At 42.2% G+C, this 18,650-nt stretch overlaps 1 protein-coding gene across 1 annotated transcript; it reads right to left on the bottom strand.

The window, feature by feature from the left end:
* Positions 1-734: 734 nt before the first annotated feature.
* Positions 735-12,177, bottom strand: ATP6AP2 (ATPase H+ transporting accessory protein 2). Its single transcript, XM_081199240.1, has 9 exons — positions 12,031-12,177; positions 6,901-7,031; positions 6,367-6,495; positions 6,061-6,156; positions 5,753-5,890; positions 4,813-4,866; positions 3,528-3,677; positions 2,443-2,559; positions 735-1,348 (listed from the first exon to the last, which is right to left on the bottom strand). Exons 1-9 carry the CDS (start codon positions 12,074-12,076, stop codon positions 1,154-1,156), a joined length of 1,056 nt encoding a protein of 351 aa, XP_081055366.1. The 5' UTR covers positions 12,077-12,177; the 3' UTR covers positions 735-1,153.
* Positions 12,178-18,650: the final 6,473 nt, after the last annotated feature.

Genomic DNA, 18,650 nt, shown 5'->3' with positions numbered 1-18,650 from the left:
CAATGTCTTAACACACGTATTTTAAATTGGCGGTTAAGGTTTTAACCTACATATTTCAATTATTTTACATCTATTATTTATCGTGTTCTAGCTTATAGAGTTTAAATTTATTTATATTTACATGTTCTCTATTGCTGTATATGTCTGCATTTCTGGTCTGTGACTGTAATAAATCAATTTAAAGCTGCTCTCCCTGATAGGAGGACCAACCCAGAAGATCCTGGACCCCCTCCCCACTGATTTACAGCCAGTAGGTTGGCCCCCAGCAAGAGTGGCCAGAAAAATCACACCTCTCCACTCTGTCTTGCACTGGTTAACTCAGGAGGTTAAGAGGGATAAAAAGCACCAGGCCAATGTGAACGCTTTTTTTTGGGGGGGGGGGGTTAGGAAGCAGGGTGGCAGTGTGGAGTTTTTGTATTCATCTAGTAGTTTCCAATATGAATAGGCTGTATTTACATATTTGCAGTCATTGCAGTTGCACTATACCAACCCTTGTTTTCAACCTCTGACACAATCCATGACATTTAATTACAAGATCCTGCAAATTCTAATGTTTTGTGTTATAGTCACATGTATTTTCTTCCTTGTTCAAACTCCTGTACATCTTTAAACAAATGTTCAATCTGAACAAAATTTGTAGGTTGGCTTACAAGTTGTACACACAAAGCAGGAGCTGCAGAATAGAAGTTCCATTGTAAACAGGGCTAGATCTCTAAAGACGGCAATTTAAAGTATTTACATTCACAACAAATTTAATTCATAATCTACAACAGAGTCTCAAGGTAACATCCTAAATCACCAGTGCAAAGAATTTAAACAAAGCAACTTACTAGCATATGTTCAGTGCAGTCATTTCACACATTTAGTCACAACAGTACAGAGGAGCATATTTAGAACTCAATGCATATTGCACAGCCACAAAATGGAATCATTTTCACATAGTGTCAATAGGCAATTGCTCATGATTTAACAGCAGTGTACAGCTTCAGCTCTGCAAGCTGACTATGCCCACTGCTAGCCTTTTAAATATATCTTAAAGGAAAACACAAGGGGATACTCCACATTGCACTGCTGAAGAAAACCAAGAGAGTCCATACTGAACCGGGCCAAAGCCCTGGAAAAGCCTTACGCCTTTAAAACCTGACTCTAAACCTTAATCCATCCTAATCTTCTGGTTCGTCATCCTATAAATGATGCTGTCGTAGCCTGGATCCATATTCCAGAGGTTGTAGGAAATGACTATCACAGCTATGGTAAGGACTATCATCATCCAGAAGACTATGTTGAAGACCACAGCATAGTTAAAGTTGTATTCATATCCTAAATTATATGGATTTTCATCTTTGGGCTATGAAAAGAGACAAAAAGTTTTGTTAAAAAATGAGAGACGAGTGGTAATCCAACACCATACTGATTACACCTGCCTGAAAGAAACACGGGGAATATTTTGGATAAATCGTTGAAAGACAAAGCAGTTTCTATTGTATGGATAACTGATCGAGCACCTGTGTTTTCACCACCAGATGCCCATAAATATTACCAGCTTCCATTTTTCTCACTACTAGGAGACAGGGACTTCACATTTGTACCGAGGTATCACAAAAGGAAGAAACAAGCCAGATAAACTGCTTTTTAACTGCAGTTTGAAGAAGTCTGTAGGAGGCTTCTGAGAGTCCTTGCCAGTGGACCAGGGACACTTGCCTCTTCCACTTAACAATGGACAACATAACAGCTCTGGAAGTTTATACAGTACATGGTTCACTAGTATTCTCAGGCTTGTGGCTGTCTTTAAAATAGAAGGCATGTCAGTAATTTGGAAATACAATGGCAACATTTCAGAGTCAAACCTGCCCCCAAAGTATTTCTCCTAATTTTTCTCTTTCAAAGTTTAGATCACTGTTTCTCAAACTTGGGTCTCCAGCTGTTGTTGGACAGCAACTCCCATCATCCCCGACTACTGGTCCTGCTAGCTAGGGATGATGGGAGTTGTAGTCCAACAACAGCTGGAGACCCAAGTTTGACAAACACAGGTATAGGTGTAGACAGCCAGCTCATGTTTTTCACATTCTGAAGGCCACTTCAGAAAAGCAAGCAAGTCATGTCCATTTACAATAGTATAAAACCTACCATGTCCACAGTTGTGCAGCGTTATGCTATAAAAGTGATACGGTAGTCTCTTGGGCAAGTTGCTCAGTCTTTATATTAGCTTAAGGCTGAGACATTCTCAAATGTCTTTAAAATGACTACAGTTTTGTTCTCAGAATTATGTACTGTACAGTAGAGATAACAGAGAACAAGGCATAGTGCAGGCAGCTTATAATGGATATGCTGCATTCCAAGTGATTTGCTTAGGAGCTCCAGTGAAATTTATGAGATTCCCAAGAAACTATTCAGGATTGAGCTATTGCATTCTCTTAGTAATATATTAAGCATTTGTACAACCTGTGGAGACTGCAGAATGGATCGGGACTTCCTCACAAAGGGCGTGTCAAATGTCTTCACGGTCACTACCTCAACCACTGCATTCCCACCATAGAGGTTGTACATCTCGTCTGCAAACTGAAAACATGTTTTAAGACAGAAGTCACCATCAGAGTTAGATGCACAGCTCATGAGACAGGAGGGGTACCATTTTAATAGCCACTGAATAGTAAGAAGCGTAGACACCTCTTAGGTTGCTTCTAGATTTAACATAGTGACTTAAAGTAGAATGGTCTACTACCAGAAATTTATCATTAATTATATTAAACTACAAGGCCAAAGTTGCTATCCTGAAACTATTTACTGGCAAGTATCCAATAATTATTACTGGAAATATTCAGGCACTGCCTATCAAGATGCTATACCCAGGGCAATGGATTTCTTTTCAATTCACCAACTGGAGGACTGGATAGTAACTTTTGCATGTGGATACATAAAAGCTTCTGGCATCACTTGAATATCTGATTTTGGAACATTTCAGTGGTATTTTTCTGATAGGCTGAATATGCTTCCAATAGGAGCATTCCTAAAGGGTTTCTCGGGATAACAGTCCTGGTTCCATTTTCAAAATTGCTCGTTTCAAGGTACTCTCTAGTGCAATGTTTTAGCATTATTTCTTGCCAGATTTCTGGAATGGCTCTTGGTATTTCTATGTTATGGTGTGGGCCAGCTACTCAGAAGAGGAATGAAAAGCTTATAATAACCTGATGTAACACCTGATGCCTACCTTTGCTAATTTGCAAGGAATCCCTTGAACAGATTGCTCTGTCAACAGTTAACCTAATTTTCCAGTACCACTTATTTCTCCTCTAGTCACTTCCAAATGCATAAGACCGACCAGGACTACAGATTTTGATCTGGCCATCAACTGTCCATTCATCCAAGACACTTTCATTTTTTTAAAAAAAATCAAATAAGGGTCAGCAGTGATGTACTGCATAACGTTTTAGCAGTTTGCTAGTTTGAAGATAAAAGCAGGTGTTCTTTGGGCTTATGCTAACATATTTGGCATTAAATATATAAAATAGGGTTTCTGCTCATGTTACCTTTTGTAAGGAGTCTGCAAGAATCTGAGACGCATCCTTGAATTGTTGTGAATCTTCCCCATAACGTTTGCCAATTTCTTCCAACCCAGAGAGCTCTAGAGAATACAGATCTGGTGAATGATCTTTGGCCAGATGTTTGTGCCTGGATAGCTTTTGAAGAAGTGGAGGGCGGGGACATTAAAAAAAAAGAAAAGAATGCCAGTGAAAAGTGGGTATTTTCCATTTTAAATGGCTGCACAATTTATCTTCACAATTTATACATATATCACTTAATACCATACTTTCCAAGCATGTACTGTAAATCTAAAAAGATGCAATACATAAAAAGTTAGTTAACGCTAACTATAAAATCAGAAAACATGCTTAAAATGCCTGCTGAAATATGAAGATCTTCACGAGGCACTGCATTATTTGACTGGCATGTCACTTTTGCACACACATAAGTGATGCTCAAAGCAGCTTACAACAGAAAACAGGAATGCATTTCAAAATCAAACTGCTTAAACAATTTCATAGTAAGAAAATAAAAAACACAATATCATATGTAATATACAGAAAACAACATTTCAGGACTATAAATATAACTAATTACAATAGCAAAAGTACACCTCATGGCAGCAGCAAAAATAACAAGAGAGTTTAACAGTTGTAATTTGGTCCTAGAAACACTCTTCCCCTGATGTTGCTCACAGCCCGTCTCCTGCATCAACTTGCAAGGCTTCTAAAGGCAAGGGGTGCATCAGCTGGGAACACCCTTCCCAGCTGAACAAGGAAGGGGCCTGCCTCAGCTAAGGCAGGAGTTCCACAGCATTGGGCCAACATTACTAATGCATTGCTCCGAGTGGAGGCAAGACCTGTGTTCAAACCATGCGAGGAATACTAACAGTGACTCCTCTAAAGACCTCTGTGCATGGGCAAAAACAGAAATTACCCTGGCCCCAAGTTGTCATACGCTTTGTAAGTTAATGCAAGAACCCTTGAACTTTACCAGTAGGAAATGGGCAGCTAGTGCAATCTTTTAAGGACCAGATCTATGTGCTAGCAATAGTGTATCCCCACAGACAAGGAACCCTGACCAAGAAGGACTGCTTCCTCTGCAACTGCATACATTTCTTCTCGGTTTAAGAATTCTTCAGCCAGCTGAAGAGTCCACGATAGGAAAAGTTATATGGTGGCAGCTCCCACTGTGGCTGGGGCAAAACGGAAGATTATTTGCCTAACTTCTGATAACAGATCAACAGCTGCCAACCCCATAGCAGAATTAAGTATTTGTTTAGTTGCTTACCAAGCTTGTGATATCATGCAAAACTTGCAATTCTGACAGGAAGAGCAGGTCAACCTGAGGAAACAATAATCTTAAGTTTCTTTGAACAGAATCTGAATATGTTGCATCTATGCTGAAGAGTTCTAATTCATAAGTTACACTATTAGCAGAGATGGCAGAAGTCAGGATCACTTGCATATTTCTGCTTACTGATTACTACTGCTTATTATATTTATTTAGGCGCTAAATGTACAAGCGTGACAAATTAACCTCAGCCATGCTCAGACAAGGCTCAAAAATCAGTGCGGAGCACACAGACAGGACTGCAGACTTGTGCATTAGTACTTTGTACCCCACCCCAAATCTAATCTAAAGGGCTTGGGGGCTTCAGAACTGTGGGAGAAGATGCAGACTGATGTCAATGGAAGGGGAAGGGGATCATCTTCATCCACCTTCTGTCTTGGAAGCCTCTGCTGGATCAATGAGCCTTCTGTCACTGAAAGGATGTAATTAGATACATCCCTATGCAATGGTGGGTAAGCAGAGGAATTAGCTATCCATTGGTCATCATGCAGCTAGACAGAGTACAGTCATACCTTGGATCTCAAACACTTTGGCTCCCAGAGAAATCGACTCCCAAACGATTGAAACCCAGAAGTGAGTGTTCCAGTTTTCGAACGATTTTTGGAAGCCGAACGTCCGGTGCTGCTTCCGATTGGCTGGAGGAGCTTTGGTTTCTGAACGTTTTGGAAGTCAAATGGACTTCCAGAATGGATTCCGTTCAACTTCCAAGGTACGACTGTACATATATGTGCTTAAAGTTGTATTAAGCAACTGAAACATATGCACCACCACCATCCCTCTGCACCCCCCTGGAAAACTAGGTTGTGTTCCTTAAATTTGAAAGAGAGGCATAATATAAAATGGAAAAAGTTGTGTCTAATGTCTAGCCATGCCTTACCTCATTGTTTCTGCTCAGTGAGTTGAGCGGAAGGGAAGCTAGGATGGAATTTTCCTGGAACAATCTGTTCCGAAGCTGCCGCAGTGTGACAGAAAGATCCTCAAATACAGAGTTGGCCTTTCCCACCATGTACACTCTCTGAAAGAAATACCACCGTGCATTATGAGGATAAAACAACATTCACCTGAGAAAAGGACGTTTCTGGAACACAACTGTTTTCCCAAAATGAAAAGTTTTTACACAAGGTTATCCTGAGTATGGCATTATTAAATAATTTCATGGGCTTTCAGAAAGAGACAGGCACTTACCTCTTCACTAGGAGCTAGCTGTACCACGACAGGGGTTTCTTCAGAAAATAAGGTGTGAATTGCATTTGCAACACCATCCAAGCTAAAAGGAACCGCCTAGGGCAATACAGAAAGGACTAGTAAGCAACGTCTGGCTGCAGCATATGGAAAATTGCAAGAAGGGTAAATAGCCCCAGCGGAAATGTACACAGAGCAAGACACTGGAAAAGCAGGGGTCTGTTAACAAGGACCCTCTCCCCTCCAAATATAGTCAGGTCTCTAGGTCTACCAGAATAAGCATTTGAATCTACACATGACAGTACTTACATTCTCAACTGGGTAAGATATGCCGTTTTTAGGCAACGTTAGTTTGTCTATCCCTGTCACTGTGACTAGAACTGTAGCTCGAGGACGCCGGAAGAGATCTCCAACTGCCAGCCCCGGCCAAGAGAGATCCTGTAATAATTTGGATATATTTTCTTAAAAAGGAATGTTTTAGCTTTTTAAAAATACAGCAGCAGCAACAACAACAAAACAAGAAACACTGAGTTAGGGTCACATGAAAAGTTATTGCCAATCAATACGGGGTGTAGGGAAGGAGGCAGTCATTAAGGCATGAAGGGTTTATGCTACTTGGGATATTTATATATGAAAAGCCACATGTGTATTATTGAAATAATGGGTAACTAGCCACCACTGCCTGGTTTTGCTATATACACCCAATATAAAGCAAAGCCTACAGAAAGCTAGATTATGCTCTTGCCCATGATTCCTAGAGGGACTGCACAGGCTAGGTCTATTTCAACTATTTTCAAAAGCAATGAACAATGTGACTGAACACAGAAATAGTGAGTTGCATACTTCCTCAATAGAGAAGCCCATGGAAAGCGCTGCCACATCTGGAATTCGCTCGCCGGGTATTGGCCAACTTCCTTCACGGAAAACAATGGATTCAGGATATCTTAATACACTGAACTCATTGGCAGAGATACCTGAAAAAGGAAGGTAGGGCTGGTAAAAAAACCACATCCTTAAACAGCATCTCAACTTTTTCGGAAAGCCTTTGCCTGAGCACACAAGCAGAATGAGGCGGGAGAATGGGCCACACCACTTTAGACTACAGGTGTCAGCTACTACTGTTGAATGCTTCCCCCCCCCCCGGTAAAATAAAACTGTTTGCAAATAGAAAGAACATTCACAGGGAAAACATGCCAGCCCATGTCCTTGCCCAGCCGTGCTTATTTTATATCGCACAGGAAATGCTTTTTGTGTTTGAGAGGAGCACTGAAAGTGGGATCCTTCACATGAACTTCATTCTACCATGTCATTCCAATTCCCACAACACAGAGCCTTTGATTACAGTAAATCCTTTTTGAATGGCAGCTAATGTTTTTCAGTTTATTTCTCTACTAAACTATTGGACACTCCTGAAGACAAGATTGTGATAGTAGGAAACAGCCAATATGGTGCACTAAATATGGTAAAATATAAAGGTAAAGGACCACTGGACAGAGAAGTCCAGTCAAAGGCATGGGGTTACAGCGCTCATCTCACTTTTAGGCCGAAGGAGCCGGCGTTTGTCCACAGACAGCTTTCCGGGTCATGTGGCCAGCATGACTAAACCGCTTCTGGCACAACGGAACACATTGGCAGAAACCAGAGTGCACGGAAACATACTAAATATGCAGGCGTGGCTATGTACCTAATTATCATAAACAGAAGTCTTGTTCCCCAGGCTATTTCTTACAAAGGTAAGGAATAAGGGTACCCCTATATGCGGTAACCAATAGGGGCTGCAGGGAAGCCTTGGTACAATCACTGAATGCAACTGATACGCATACTCAGTTTGAGTCAAAGGAAATGCTGTCCCCACTTTCCATCATAGGATCTCTACATCCCTACTCAGCTGTTTCGTTTTCTGGAGAGTTACCCTGAGAAGTGAGGGGGCAATGGGTTAGCAGCTCAATTCTTACTCAAAATCTATTGCTGCAAATGCCACTTTAGGAGAGGGTGGATAGCTCAATGGTAGAGCTCATCTTTGAATGCAGATGTTTTCTTGTCCAATCCCCTGGCACCTCCAGTGAAAAAGATCTCAGGTACTGGGTCTGCAAAAGATCCAGAGTGCTTCTGCCACCTGGGGTAGACAATACTGGGCTGGATGGATCAAGTGTAAGACAGCTTTCTGTTTTTGTCTGCATTGTGTTAGCTTCTACGTTAGCCAACTACAGGGTTAAGTTGCACCTCTCAGAAAGCAAGATTTGGCTGAAAGCTTCCAGTTGCTTATCCTAATCCTACATGTCCCAGAGGCAGAATGAGGTTCCACAAATGGAAGCAGAAAAACTGAGACCACACAAAAGCCTCCAACAGATATAACGCTTCAGCTACAATATGTTTCTTCCTTTCTTCTGACCACATCAACCTTGGAGTTAGGTCTAAACCACATTCAACTTTTAACAAAAATACAAGCAGTATTGACAGTAAACATGTGTCATTTCATAACACTAGCTTCCAACAACAGCATTGTATCTGTAAACATTATCTACCCATCAGGTCATTTAAATATAGGGCAAAGGAGGAGTTCAATACTAGGTTTTTTAAAAAAAATTCTTGCGTGTATAAATCAGAGAAAATATAATCATTCGGAGATAACATGTGAGATAACATGTGAGATTCAGAAATGGGCCTAGTCATTCTGTTGTTGTGCCCAAAACCTAGGTTTAAGGTGCTATTTAGCTCCTAGCTTTCATATCTCAGTTTCTAACACTGCTCATGTGCTTTTACTTGAAAATCATTACAAGCACTTTTATTTAAGAAGTACTTTTAACTCTCTTGTTCCAATCTTGCACACAGGATTAACATACACAACAGTTGATTTACAGTGAAAATTAGAACCTACACATTTGAGAGCTGCAACTATTTCATTCCAGCCATGGCCTGTCAATGGGGAATATAAATCCTGGAGTTTTCAGACATTTAGACAATATTATCACTTTGCCATGTATGTGCAATAATTATACTCCTATATATATATATTCCAAATAAATGAAGCTAATTAGCATAAATTTTGTGAGTTGTTCCTTTAAAGCAATGGTTTTTAACCAGTGTGCTGTGGTACTCTGGGGTACCTTGAATGATAGCCAGGGGGGCCGCAGGCAACACTGGCCTCTATCTCACTTTTCTTCCCTCCCTTCCTCTGATGCCTCCCAAAGGCTTGCACAGCTGTTTGTTGCAGCAGCCCTGGCTACAAGCTCCCCAGGCGAATGGTGCCTCTGGGACTGGCCAGGGGGTGCTTCCCAGGCCCCTGTGGGGCAGTGTGAGGAGGCACCTCTCTTTGGGGTGGGGCAGCTCAGAGACCAGGGGCGGCAGATGCGGCTGCCCAGAGGACTCCCAAAGAGACGGGAGAGGAGTCTGAGGGAACACTCCACAAGGGAGTGTTGGAAAAAGGGTGAGGGGCTGTCAGCTCCGCAGGCAAGGGGTGACATAACTGGGCTCCTGAGTCCCACAGGGGTGTCACAGAAAGAATGTAGTTGGGCAAGGGAGCCAAGGACTCAAAAAACCTCTGCTTTAAAGCATTACACTCAACCCTATATGTAAGGTTTTGCTCAATTTGTATTTTTTTGTGAAGAAGGATTGAGGATAGAGAAGGTGGTAGCCCAGGGATGGGAAACCTGTGGTCCTTCAGATGTTGAACTCAGCTCCTATCAATTCCTTGTACCCAAAGCTGGACCCACTGCCATTACGTGACAGCACTGGGCCCAATCCAGGCCTGATGGCTGTGCCACCTCCAAAGTGGCATAGTAGTCTGCTTGTCCCCTACTTTCTGCCCTGGCTGCTGTGCATGACAGGCCTGTGAATGCAGCAGTAGCCCCACTGCTCCGTAAAGCACCAGTGTGGGGCGGGGACTTAGGACTGCAGCCTAAGATATTTTCTTATGACAACAAGTGTCAAAATTTTGGATGGCTCTTAATACTTTGCCAAAATCTTATATGGGCAGAATCCAGAAACATGGACTTGCTACAGTACACTCATATCAGCACCTCCCATTACAAGATAATTGCACCCGAATAGTCAATGGAAAATAATTAATTCAGATTTCCCAGCCACTGAACTTGAGACAAACCATCTAAGCTATTTACTAGGAGAAAACAGGTAAATGGCCCTGCTTTCTACTACATCATTAGGATCAATTTTAGTTCAAGCAGCAAGTACTTAAAACAGCTACTGGCTAGCAACATATTATCAGCTGACCATGGAGGAGGAAGACTTCCCTCACATGCTTTTTAGTGTTGACATTCCTTCCTCAGACAAGAAGGCTAGTCTAAAGTGACATTGAATTCTGACAAAACCAACAGCAGCTGGAAGTTGTGGAAGAAATAGCCAGGCTGATGCTGAAAGTACAGGAATAAACTGACCAAAGATCCTTGGCTTGTCCCAACAAGACAAACAATTGAGTATCAGGTCACAAGATGTCAGCCATGTCTCAAACTAGACAAAGAAACTGGACTTCCTCAAACTAGCCAAGACTGGAACTAACAGCGTAAATGCCTCTGAATATACACATACTAAAATGCCCCACATTAAACACAAGCAGAACTACAAAGACTAACTGTAGTAAAAACAAGTGTTTCTCAGTTTGACCCTTTTACATAGTTTGGTATGTTTTGTGGCATTTTATGCATTGTGATTTGCTGTTATTTTTTATTGGTTATAGATTGGTAATTATTGTGGTTGATAAGTGTAAACTGTTTAATTATTATTTGCTGGTGTTTAATTTGACTGTTTACTGGATTCTGATGGACTGCTGAATGTTACTTGCTTTGTTTGAAATGAGTTGTCAATTTTAAAGTTACTGCAACTTTTTATATTGGATCAGATTACTATTAATGTTTGATGTTTTTATATGTGTTGGAAGCCGCTCAGAGTGTCTGGGGCAACCCAGTCAAGATGAGCAGGGTATAAACAAAATATCTATTATTATTATTATTATGTATAAAGGGAGCTGCCAAGGGTTTCATTCTGTCCCCTTTCCCTTTTTATACAGAGACCAAACTATATACAAAACAGATGAGCATAATGATCTCCAGGCATTTAAAAAATGAGACTCAGCAGACAAACTGCCAGTTTGGGTGGAGGAATTGAGTGGAGGATATGAAGAAACAGAAACCGGGATGGCTTTTTGAAAATATGGACACTTGGAGGGTCTCGTATACTGGATAAGCTATAGGGAGTAAGATTTTGATTGCACAGGTAATAGGCACAAAACATAAAAAGCAAAGTAAGAAAAATACCCCTTCTGAATGATAAGAGTGCTGGACCTGGGAGACCAGGGTTCAAATCCCCCCTCAGCCATGAAAGCTCACTAGGTGACCTTGGGCCAGTCGTTGCCTCTCAGCCTAAACTACCTCACAGGGTTGTTCTGAGGACAAAAGTGTGGGGAGGGAAATCATGCACACCAACTTGAGTTCCTTGGAGGAATGATGGGATACAAATGTAATCAATAAAAAATGGTGGAGGAATGGTGGGATATAAATGTACAGTAATCAATAAAAAACAAAGGGAGGCCTGGTGGGCCTCCCACTAGCCAGTAAGGATGCTGCTCCAAAAAAATGCTTGCTTTCCTCTTTCCTCCTCATTTCCCACCTCCACCTTTTGTACAATGTCTACGAGACTGTGAGACACTGAGCAGGGACTGTCTTTATCTTTAACAGAACTACAGCAGGAAATGTCGAGCATTTTATAAGCGTTTGATGATGATAATAATAAAATAATAATAATAGAAATAGTAAAAACCCACGGCCACGACAGTTCCACGAACACGACCCAGCCCTCATTCTCCCTCTGACAGTCTATCCTGCCACGACGACCCCCAACACGCAGGTGCCCTTATCTCTGTCGCAGAGACCATCCTTCAGATCCGGGCTGCATGGGACCCCGCCCCAGGGACCCCCTTTCTCCCCCCCTCCCCCCATGCAGAGCCGCCCGGAGCCTCACCTGCCACAAGGGCTGACACCAGCCAAAGAGCCATCTGGACCCCCATCACTGCTGCTCCCTCCGCCGCGTTCCAGAGAAAAGCAGAAGAGGAAGTATGAACCAGCCGGTCTCGCGACCCGACTATGCCCCGCCTCCAACTCTAATTGACAAGGTCTCCGACCGCTCAGAAAGCGCTCGCGGCGAGGCTCATAAGGGAAGAAGGCGAAGCCACATTCTGAGTGGCAAGCCCATGCGCCCAATAAGAACATGAGAGAAAAACTCTCCCACCCACCACCCACTGCCGTCAAATCTACTTCAGTAGATTCATTAGAAGCTTCAGCTTGAGCGACAGCCATATTAGCCATTCAGAGGATCTTCAGCCGCTCCGTGAAGCTATAGAGGAGGTGCAACTTAACGGGGCGGGAGGTGGGAGAAACCAACTAGTGTGTCCGCGAAACGATGGACATGCGCACGAGGGTAAGAATGCCAATGGCAGGAGGCGGGGCCAACCCAATGTAGTGACAGGAAAGTTAACCACTTAGGATCCGAAGGATTCGTCCCATCCCGTGACACTGATGCCTGAGGCTTTTCTTGCGGAACGGATGTCTTTCGGTCAGATTGACAAACCCACTGACCAATAGAAGGATCCACGGAGTTCTAATCCAATTATAGAGCTATAGAGCTGGGAAAGGGCGGGGTGTTTTGCTCAATTTGCCATAATTGCGTAGTGGGTTGTTTGACTCCCCTGCGCTTCAGCAGGTGGTGCCTAGACCTTGCTGCTTTTCCAAATCCCCTCTTTTACAACACGCGCCCACTCTCTTGATCTGGTTGCACGACTCTTTGAATTCTGGCCACAGGGCAGGATTCAAAAGGTTTGTTTTGTTATCCACGCTGGTGGAGGAATTGAACGTTAATAGGAATCAATTAGTTTCTTTATAGATGAACATGGAAATCAAAAATAAATGGTTTTCGTAGTACTTCTGTGGCACATCATAATCTGCGATGCATTAGTGGGATATATGCTCCTAATGTAGCAGCCTGACAACCACCCATGCGCTGTCAAGCAACTGCGGAAGCTTCTGCGCATTTGCTTTGTTTCGCAATTAACCCTAAGAAAGGCCAGCCCTTCGTTTGGAGGCTTATGTGCCCCAGTTACGGATACTTTTGACAGACTGCTCCAGAGCAGGAGGTTGTCAGCCTCACTAATGACCTGTTTCCCCCCAGATATCTTCTCCTTGGTTTGTCTGCAGTTTCTGCATGAGGGGGAATACTACCATGCCGTCTGGTGTCCAAGTCTGCTTTCTGAAAAGTAGCATAACTTCCAAAGCAAATAGATGGATTCTTAATTTTACTGTTCAGTACCCTGGAGTCTGGAGACTCACATTGTTCAAAAGGATTTCCACCGCTTTTATTGTTCATTATGTTTTTATATTCCTGTACACTCCCCTGATACTTTGTGAAAGGGTGGTATATAAGTACTTTTAGAAATGAAAAAGATGTGAGTGTGTTCTGTTGATATTAATATTTTATTTATTTCATTTATGTACCACTTCATCTTTCAACATAAATCTTTAATATGTGTTCAGCTTCTTCAGTGAGGCACTTTGCATGAACTCCTGCTGAGGTTGGCGCTAAATAACACAAATTATGTGATCAGAGAAACCCCACAGTGACATCCTCTTCAAGCATACAGAGTACATTCTCTGGGCTGGACTTGCTGTTGTTTATGTCTTCAGCAAAGACTGCAGGAACTAGCTGGCAAGCGTTTCACAGACCTTGCAGCTGGCCTCCACCCTCTCATGCAAGTCACACAACAGTTAACTGATATCACTTCTCCATTTATTTTATTTTATTTTACAGAACAACCAGAAAACAGTGATTCATGCATTAGTCACATCAAGACTGGGCAATTGCACTGCTGTATCTGTGAAGCTGCTTTTCCAAAACTGTTCATATTAAGTAGTGGGTTGACATAGCAGCCGGCACAGCGATTTCTTCAAGTAGCTCTTTATTAAGACAAGCTGGAATAGAACTGACTGCGAACAGCTCAGCCGGCCTGTATTTATAGGCAGCCGGCTGTCAACATTGTAACCACAACAGCTCAGAGTTCCCGCCTAAACTAACTGCCGCGGACCTGAGTGAAAACTACCTACAGACCTGAGTGAAAACTATATACATTATCCCCCTGTTGGCCCAGGGTGAAACTACACTACATAACAGTTCAAAAATGTCTATGTACAGAACATAGTTGCCAGATTATAGGCTGAAGTTGGCCAGTTGGATTGGGCCATGCTACATCAATTTTACAGCAGCAATGTTTGTTTCCCATTGGTTCCCAGGTCTGTTGCAAACTGTTTGTAGTGACTTGCCATAAACAAGCCTGTTTCCCAGATCCTTGAGGACCTATTCTTCTTCCTTATGTTGTTTAGTCTTTTAGTCGTGTCCAACTCTTCATGACCCCATGGACCAGAGCACACCAGGCACTCCTGCCTTGCACTGCCTCCCGCAGTTTGGTCAAACTCATGTTGGTAGCTTCGAAAACACTGTCCAACCATCTCGTCCTCTGTTGTCCCTTTCTCCTAGTGCCCTCAATCTTTCCCAACACCAGGGTCTTTTCCAGGGAGTCTTCTCTTCTCATGATGTGGCCAAAGTATTGGAGCCTCAGCTTCAGGATCTGTCCTTCCAGTGAGCACTCAGGGCTGATTTCCTTCAGAATGAGTAGGTTTGATCTTCTTCCAGTCCATGGGACTCTCAAGAATCTCCTCCAGCACCATAATTCAAAAGCATCAATTCTTCGGCGATCAGCCTTCTTTATGGTCCAGCTCTCACTTCCATACATCACTACTGGGAAAACCATAGCTTTAACTATACGGACCTTTGTTGGCAAGGTGATGTTTCTGCTTTTTAAGATGCTGTCTAGGTTTGTCATTGCTTTTCTCCCAAGAAGCAGGCGTCCTTTAATTTCATGACTGCTGTCACCATCTGCAGTGATCATGGAGCCCAAGAAAGTAAAATCTCTCACTGCCTCTATTTCTTCCCCTTCTAGGTGCCAGGAGGTGATGGGACCAGTGCCCATGATCTTATTTTTTTTTTTATGTTGAGCTTCAGACCATATTTTGCGCTCTCCTCTTTCACCTTCATTAAAAGGTTCTTTAATTCCTCCTCAGTTTCTGCCACCATCCTACCCACACATTAAGATCTTCCTTGGAGGCTCTCCTCACATACTTGCTTCCTCTTCATCATGCTTGCTTTTGGAAGCCACCCATGTCCTGCTGGTCCTGATTGTGGAGATCATGCAGGGTCTTCTCAGCTGTGGCACCAACACAACTTGGTTCCTCTTGTCTTTTAGCTGGCTTGGCAAGACACTATCGAGTCCCTGGGCTTTGGAACTATATGATAGCTGTAGTAGGGCTTGTACTTACCTGCTCCTGCTGATTTTTACTCTCTTTTGGTTATATTGGGGTTTTAAATATTTGCCACTGGGTTTTATTGATTATTAGATGCCTTGTGGATTTCTCGTGGGAAGGTGGTATATACATGTTCTGATTAAAAAGAAAAACAATAGAGAAGAACTACAGCTCTGTTCAGTGTAAAAGTAAATTTTCAGTCAACTAAAGCAAAAGCAATATAAGACTTAGCTCTAAAGAGCTTATGTTCTGAAAAAGGGAGGATATTACAATAAGAAATGCAATAAAGCATGTTTTTATAGTTTTCTAACATTGGCACAAAGCTTTAAAATGCACAGGCCCAGAGCAATAATGTGCTGGGCAGCATCAAAACATTAAGGAATAATGTTTGCATCATTAATACCTAATGATATAGCTTAGCAAACCACTAAATGAAATGATTGCCATGGAAGGCTTAGAGGACTCACCAGGCAGGAATAACTTTCATTGGGTGTTTCCAGGCAGGGACTTCATATCGCAAATGGATCGTTCAGATCCAATTTTTCTGAGTACATTATGGACACACAAACATCCATACACTCTCTTTTTTTAGTCTTACATTTTCATAGGTATTCTGCTATCAGTAGGCAACCTTTGGTGCAACATTGCTATGCTATGTTTCCCAACCCTTATCTTTAACTACATCCTCCTCTCCCACCCTCAACTACCTTTACCTGTTCTGGGCTTGTACACAATGACTTCTGTACCTGTGCATGCACATCTTTTAATGCTGTTTTTGAGTGCTGTTTCTCAGCTGAGAAAAGAATCTATTATCATTCATTTTCTAATTGGTTTACAGCAGTTATCTTGCTGTTAGCTGCATTCTTTGTGCAAGTGAACTGTGATTTGGGGGAAAGTACTGACTGCTTCCTGGGATTCCACTTTATTTTCCATGAGAGAACTGTCATTAAAACATGCTCAAGCACTTCTGCCTTACACATAGCAGAACTGTTATTGTAATGGCTCCTGAGTGGTATCATTCCTAGTAGGACTTGCATTTGTAGCCAAATTTAAAAGTCCTGCTTGCCATGGAAAAAGCAGCAGTGCACTTGAAGGTTCCTAATTGTTCCATTGCAGCTGCATTTTTACCTGTCCCACACCTGATATCCTACAGCATCAATGTGTGCCAGGTGAGTGTGGGACTGGGAGAGCAGCCTAGCTGCCCAAATTAGAACCACCATTGGGTCTCATAGGGCTGCTGGCCGGAGGTTTCCCATGAATGATACACTAATTTTCCCTCTCTTCAAATATACCACAAATTGAATCTCTTCCCATTCTGTGAGGCTCAGTAGATCAGAAAGACTTTTGGAAAAAGGTTGTTTTTGTCAGGCCTTGAAAAGCCCGGCAGGCAGTCGAAATACTATTCCGTCTGATAACCATTTCTGAGTCCTTCCTACAGAAGTGAGCGTATCTCCATACCTATTCTGCTTCTCTTTCTAAGGATGCATACAAACAACTTAAGTGGATATGCTGAATGTGACAAACTCTCCCTTTACTGCTGTGAGAAAGTGTTATCTGCAATCCTTCTTCAGTAGCTTGATAATTGTAAAAATATAGTGGGGTGGCTGATTCTTCAGGAAGGCTAAAAGGCTGCAGAAGGAAAGTGTGATCAACCCTTAACAAAGCGTTTTAAGTTTGAGAGTTGCCCCCCTAAACCCAATAAATTAACGAATGTCAGAAATTAGTTAATATTTAGGATAGGAAGGGAAAATGCAAGCCACAGAACTATGCCAGACAAGGAGGCTCATGCAAACCAGCCTAACCAGGCATTGGCAATGCAAAAGAACTGTTCTTCTCCACAGCTCTGAGGACTGGACAAAGACAAGAGAAGTGGCAGGTTACTAAGGGGTTGGGAGTGTGAGGTGACAGGAAAATGTGCATTTACAAAGACTCTGGTAAGAAGAAGGAGAACAAATGCCAGAACCAACATTGGCACAGTCCTATACATGCCTGCTCTGAAGTAAGCTCCGTTTTGTCCAATGGAGTTTACAGGTAGGAATGTCAGAAATGGAACTGAAAATCGCTATGTGCTGACTCAAGGTGTTTTCTGCTTTGTTTTTGACATTTCCTTTATACTGAAATTGTGTAATTAATGGTACTAGTTTTAGCTATAACGGGAAGCAAAATGAATAATGTAGGTTTGACCGAAGCTGAATTGTAGCAGAATGGACATAATGTTGGTTGTGACAAACACAGGATGGGATAGAAATAGCTGTATCCTTACATCCTTACTGTTTTTTAAGTGAGCGTAGTATAGGAACCTACATTGTTCAATTATGAATGTTAAATGTGATGCCCAGTTAATGAAGCATTTGGGTTCCTATTCTGGCCTCTGACACTGGGAATTACTTAGCTTTGCTTTTCTCCATTTAGCTTTTTCTAACCTTATGTTTTAACTTTGCCACTAATGGAGTGTTTAGACCCTCACACTGCATACATTAAGGGTCGAATTCTGTTCTGTTTGGTGTCAAAGACTAAACTCCTATTAACTTTGAAGGCGCAGGATTTGGAGAAGTCAATGATGTTTTTGCCATAGCTATTTTGCATTCCGTTTCAGCCTTGTCATTATTGATTTCCTGCATGAGAACAGAAATGCTGAATATAGAAAAGGGGCAGCATCATTATTTCCATCTTGGGCAAAAATAGAGCACAGGAAATGAGTTATTTTAAAGCGGGCTGTGGAGGATGCCATGTTACAGTGATATGATTTGCTTTTCTACAGCCACATTAATATTTTTTTTTTACACTTCTCTCTCTGAAACTTCCTTCCCCTCTCTTAATGCACACCACAGAATCTTGTACATTTTTTTTTCTAATGCAATGTTTGGCGGTTTCAGAATTGGATCTCTGATAATATGGCACTGAAATAGATTTTCCCAGTTCTATACGGTACTAGATGCTAAAGCCCTTGAAGCTGGCAGCCAAGTTTTGCATAGTCCTCTCTGTAATCTGTGCACCACGGAGAGGACTCATTTAAGGCTTCCCCATCCAACAACCTTTTAGCTGCACAACCTTCTCTAATGTGGTGCTCTCTAGATGCTTTGGACTACAACTCCCATCAACATTTTGCCAGACCCGTTTTCATTTAGGCAGAAAGAAAATGTGGCAATGTTTACACAAAAGCTATATGAACTTGTTCCTTTTTAATCACCTCCAAGTATATTGCATTGCTTAGCAACTAGAGTGAAGCTAATC

Source organism: Podarcis bocagei (genome assembly GCF_964188305.1).
Source record: "Podarcis bocagei genome assembly, chromosome: 6".
Classification (NCBI taxonomy): Eukaryota; Metazoa; Chordata; class Lepidosauria; order Squamata; family Lacertidae; genus Podarcis; species Podarcis bocagei.
The sequence above is the reverse complement of the archived record's forward strand: the minus strand, read 5'-3'. Positions and strand labels throughout refer to the sequence as shown.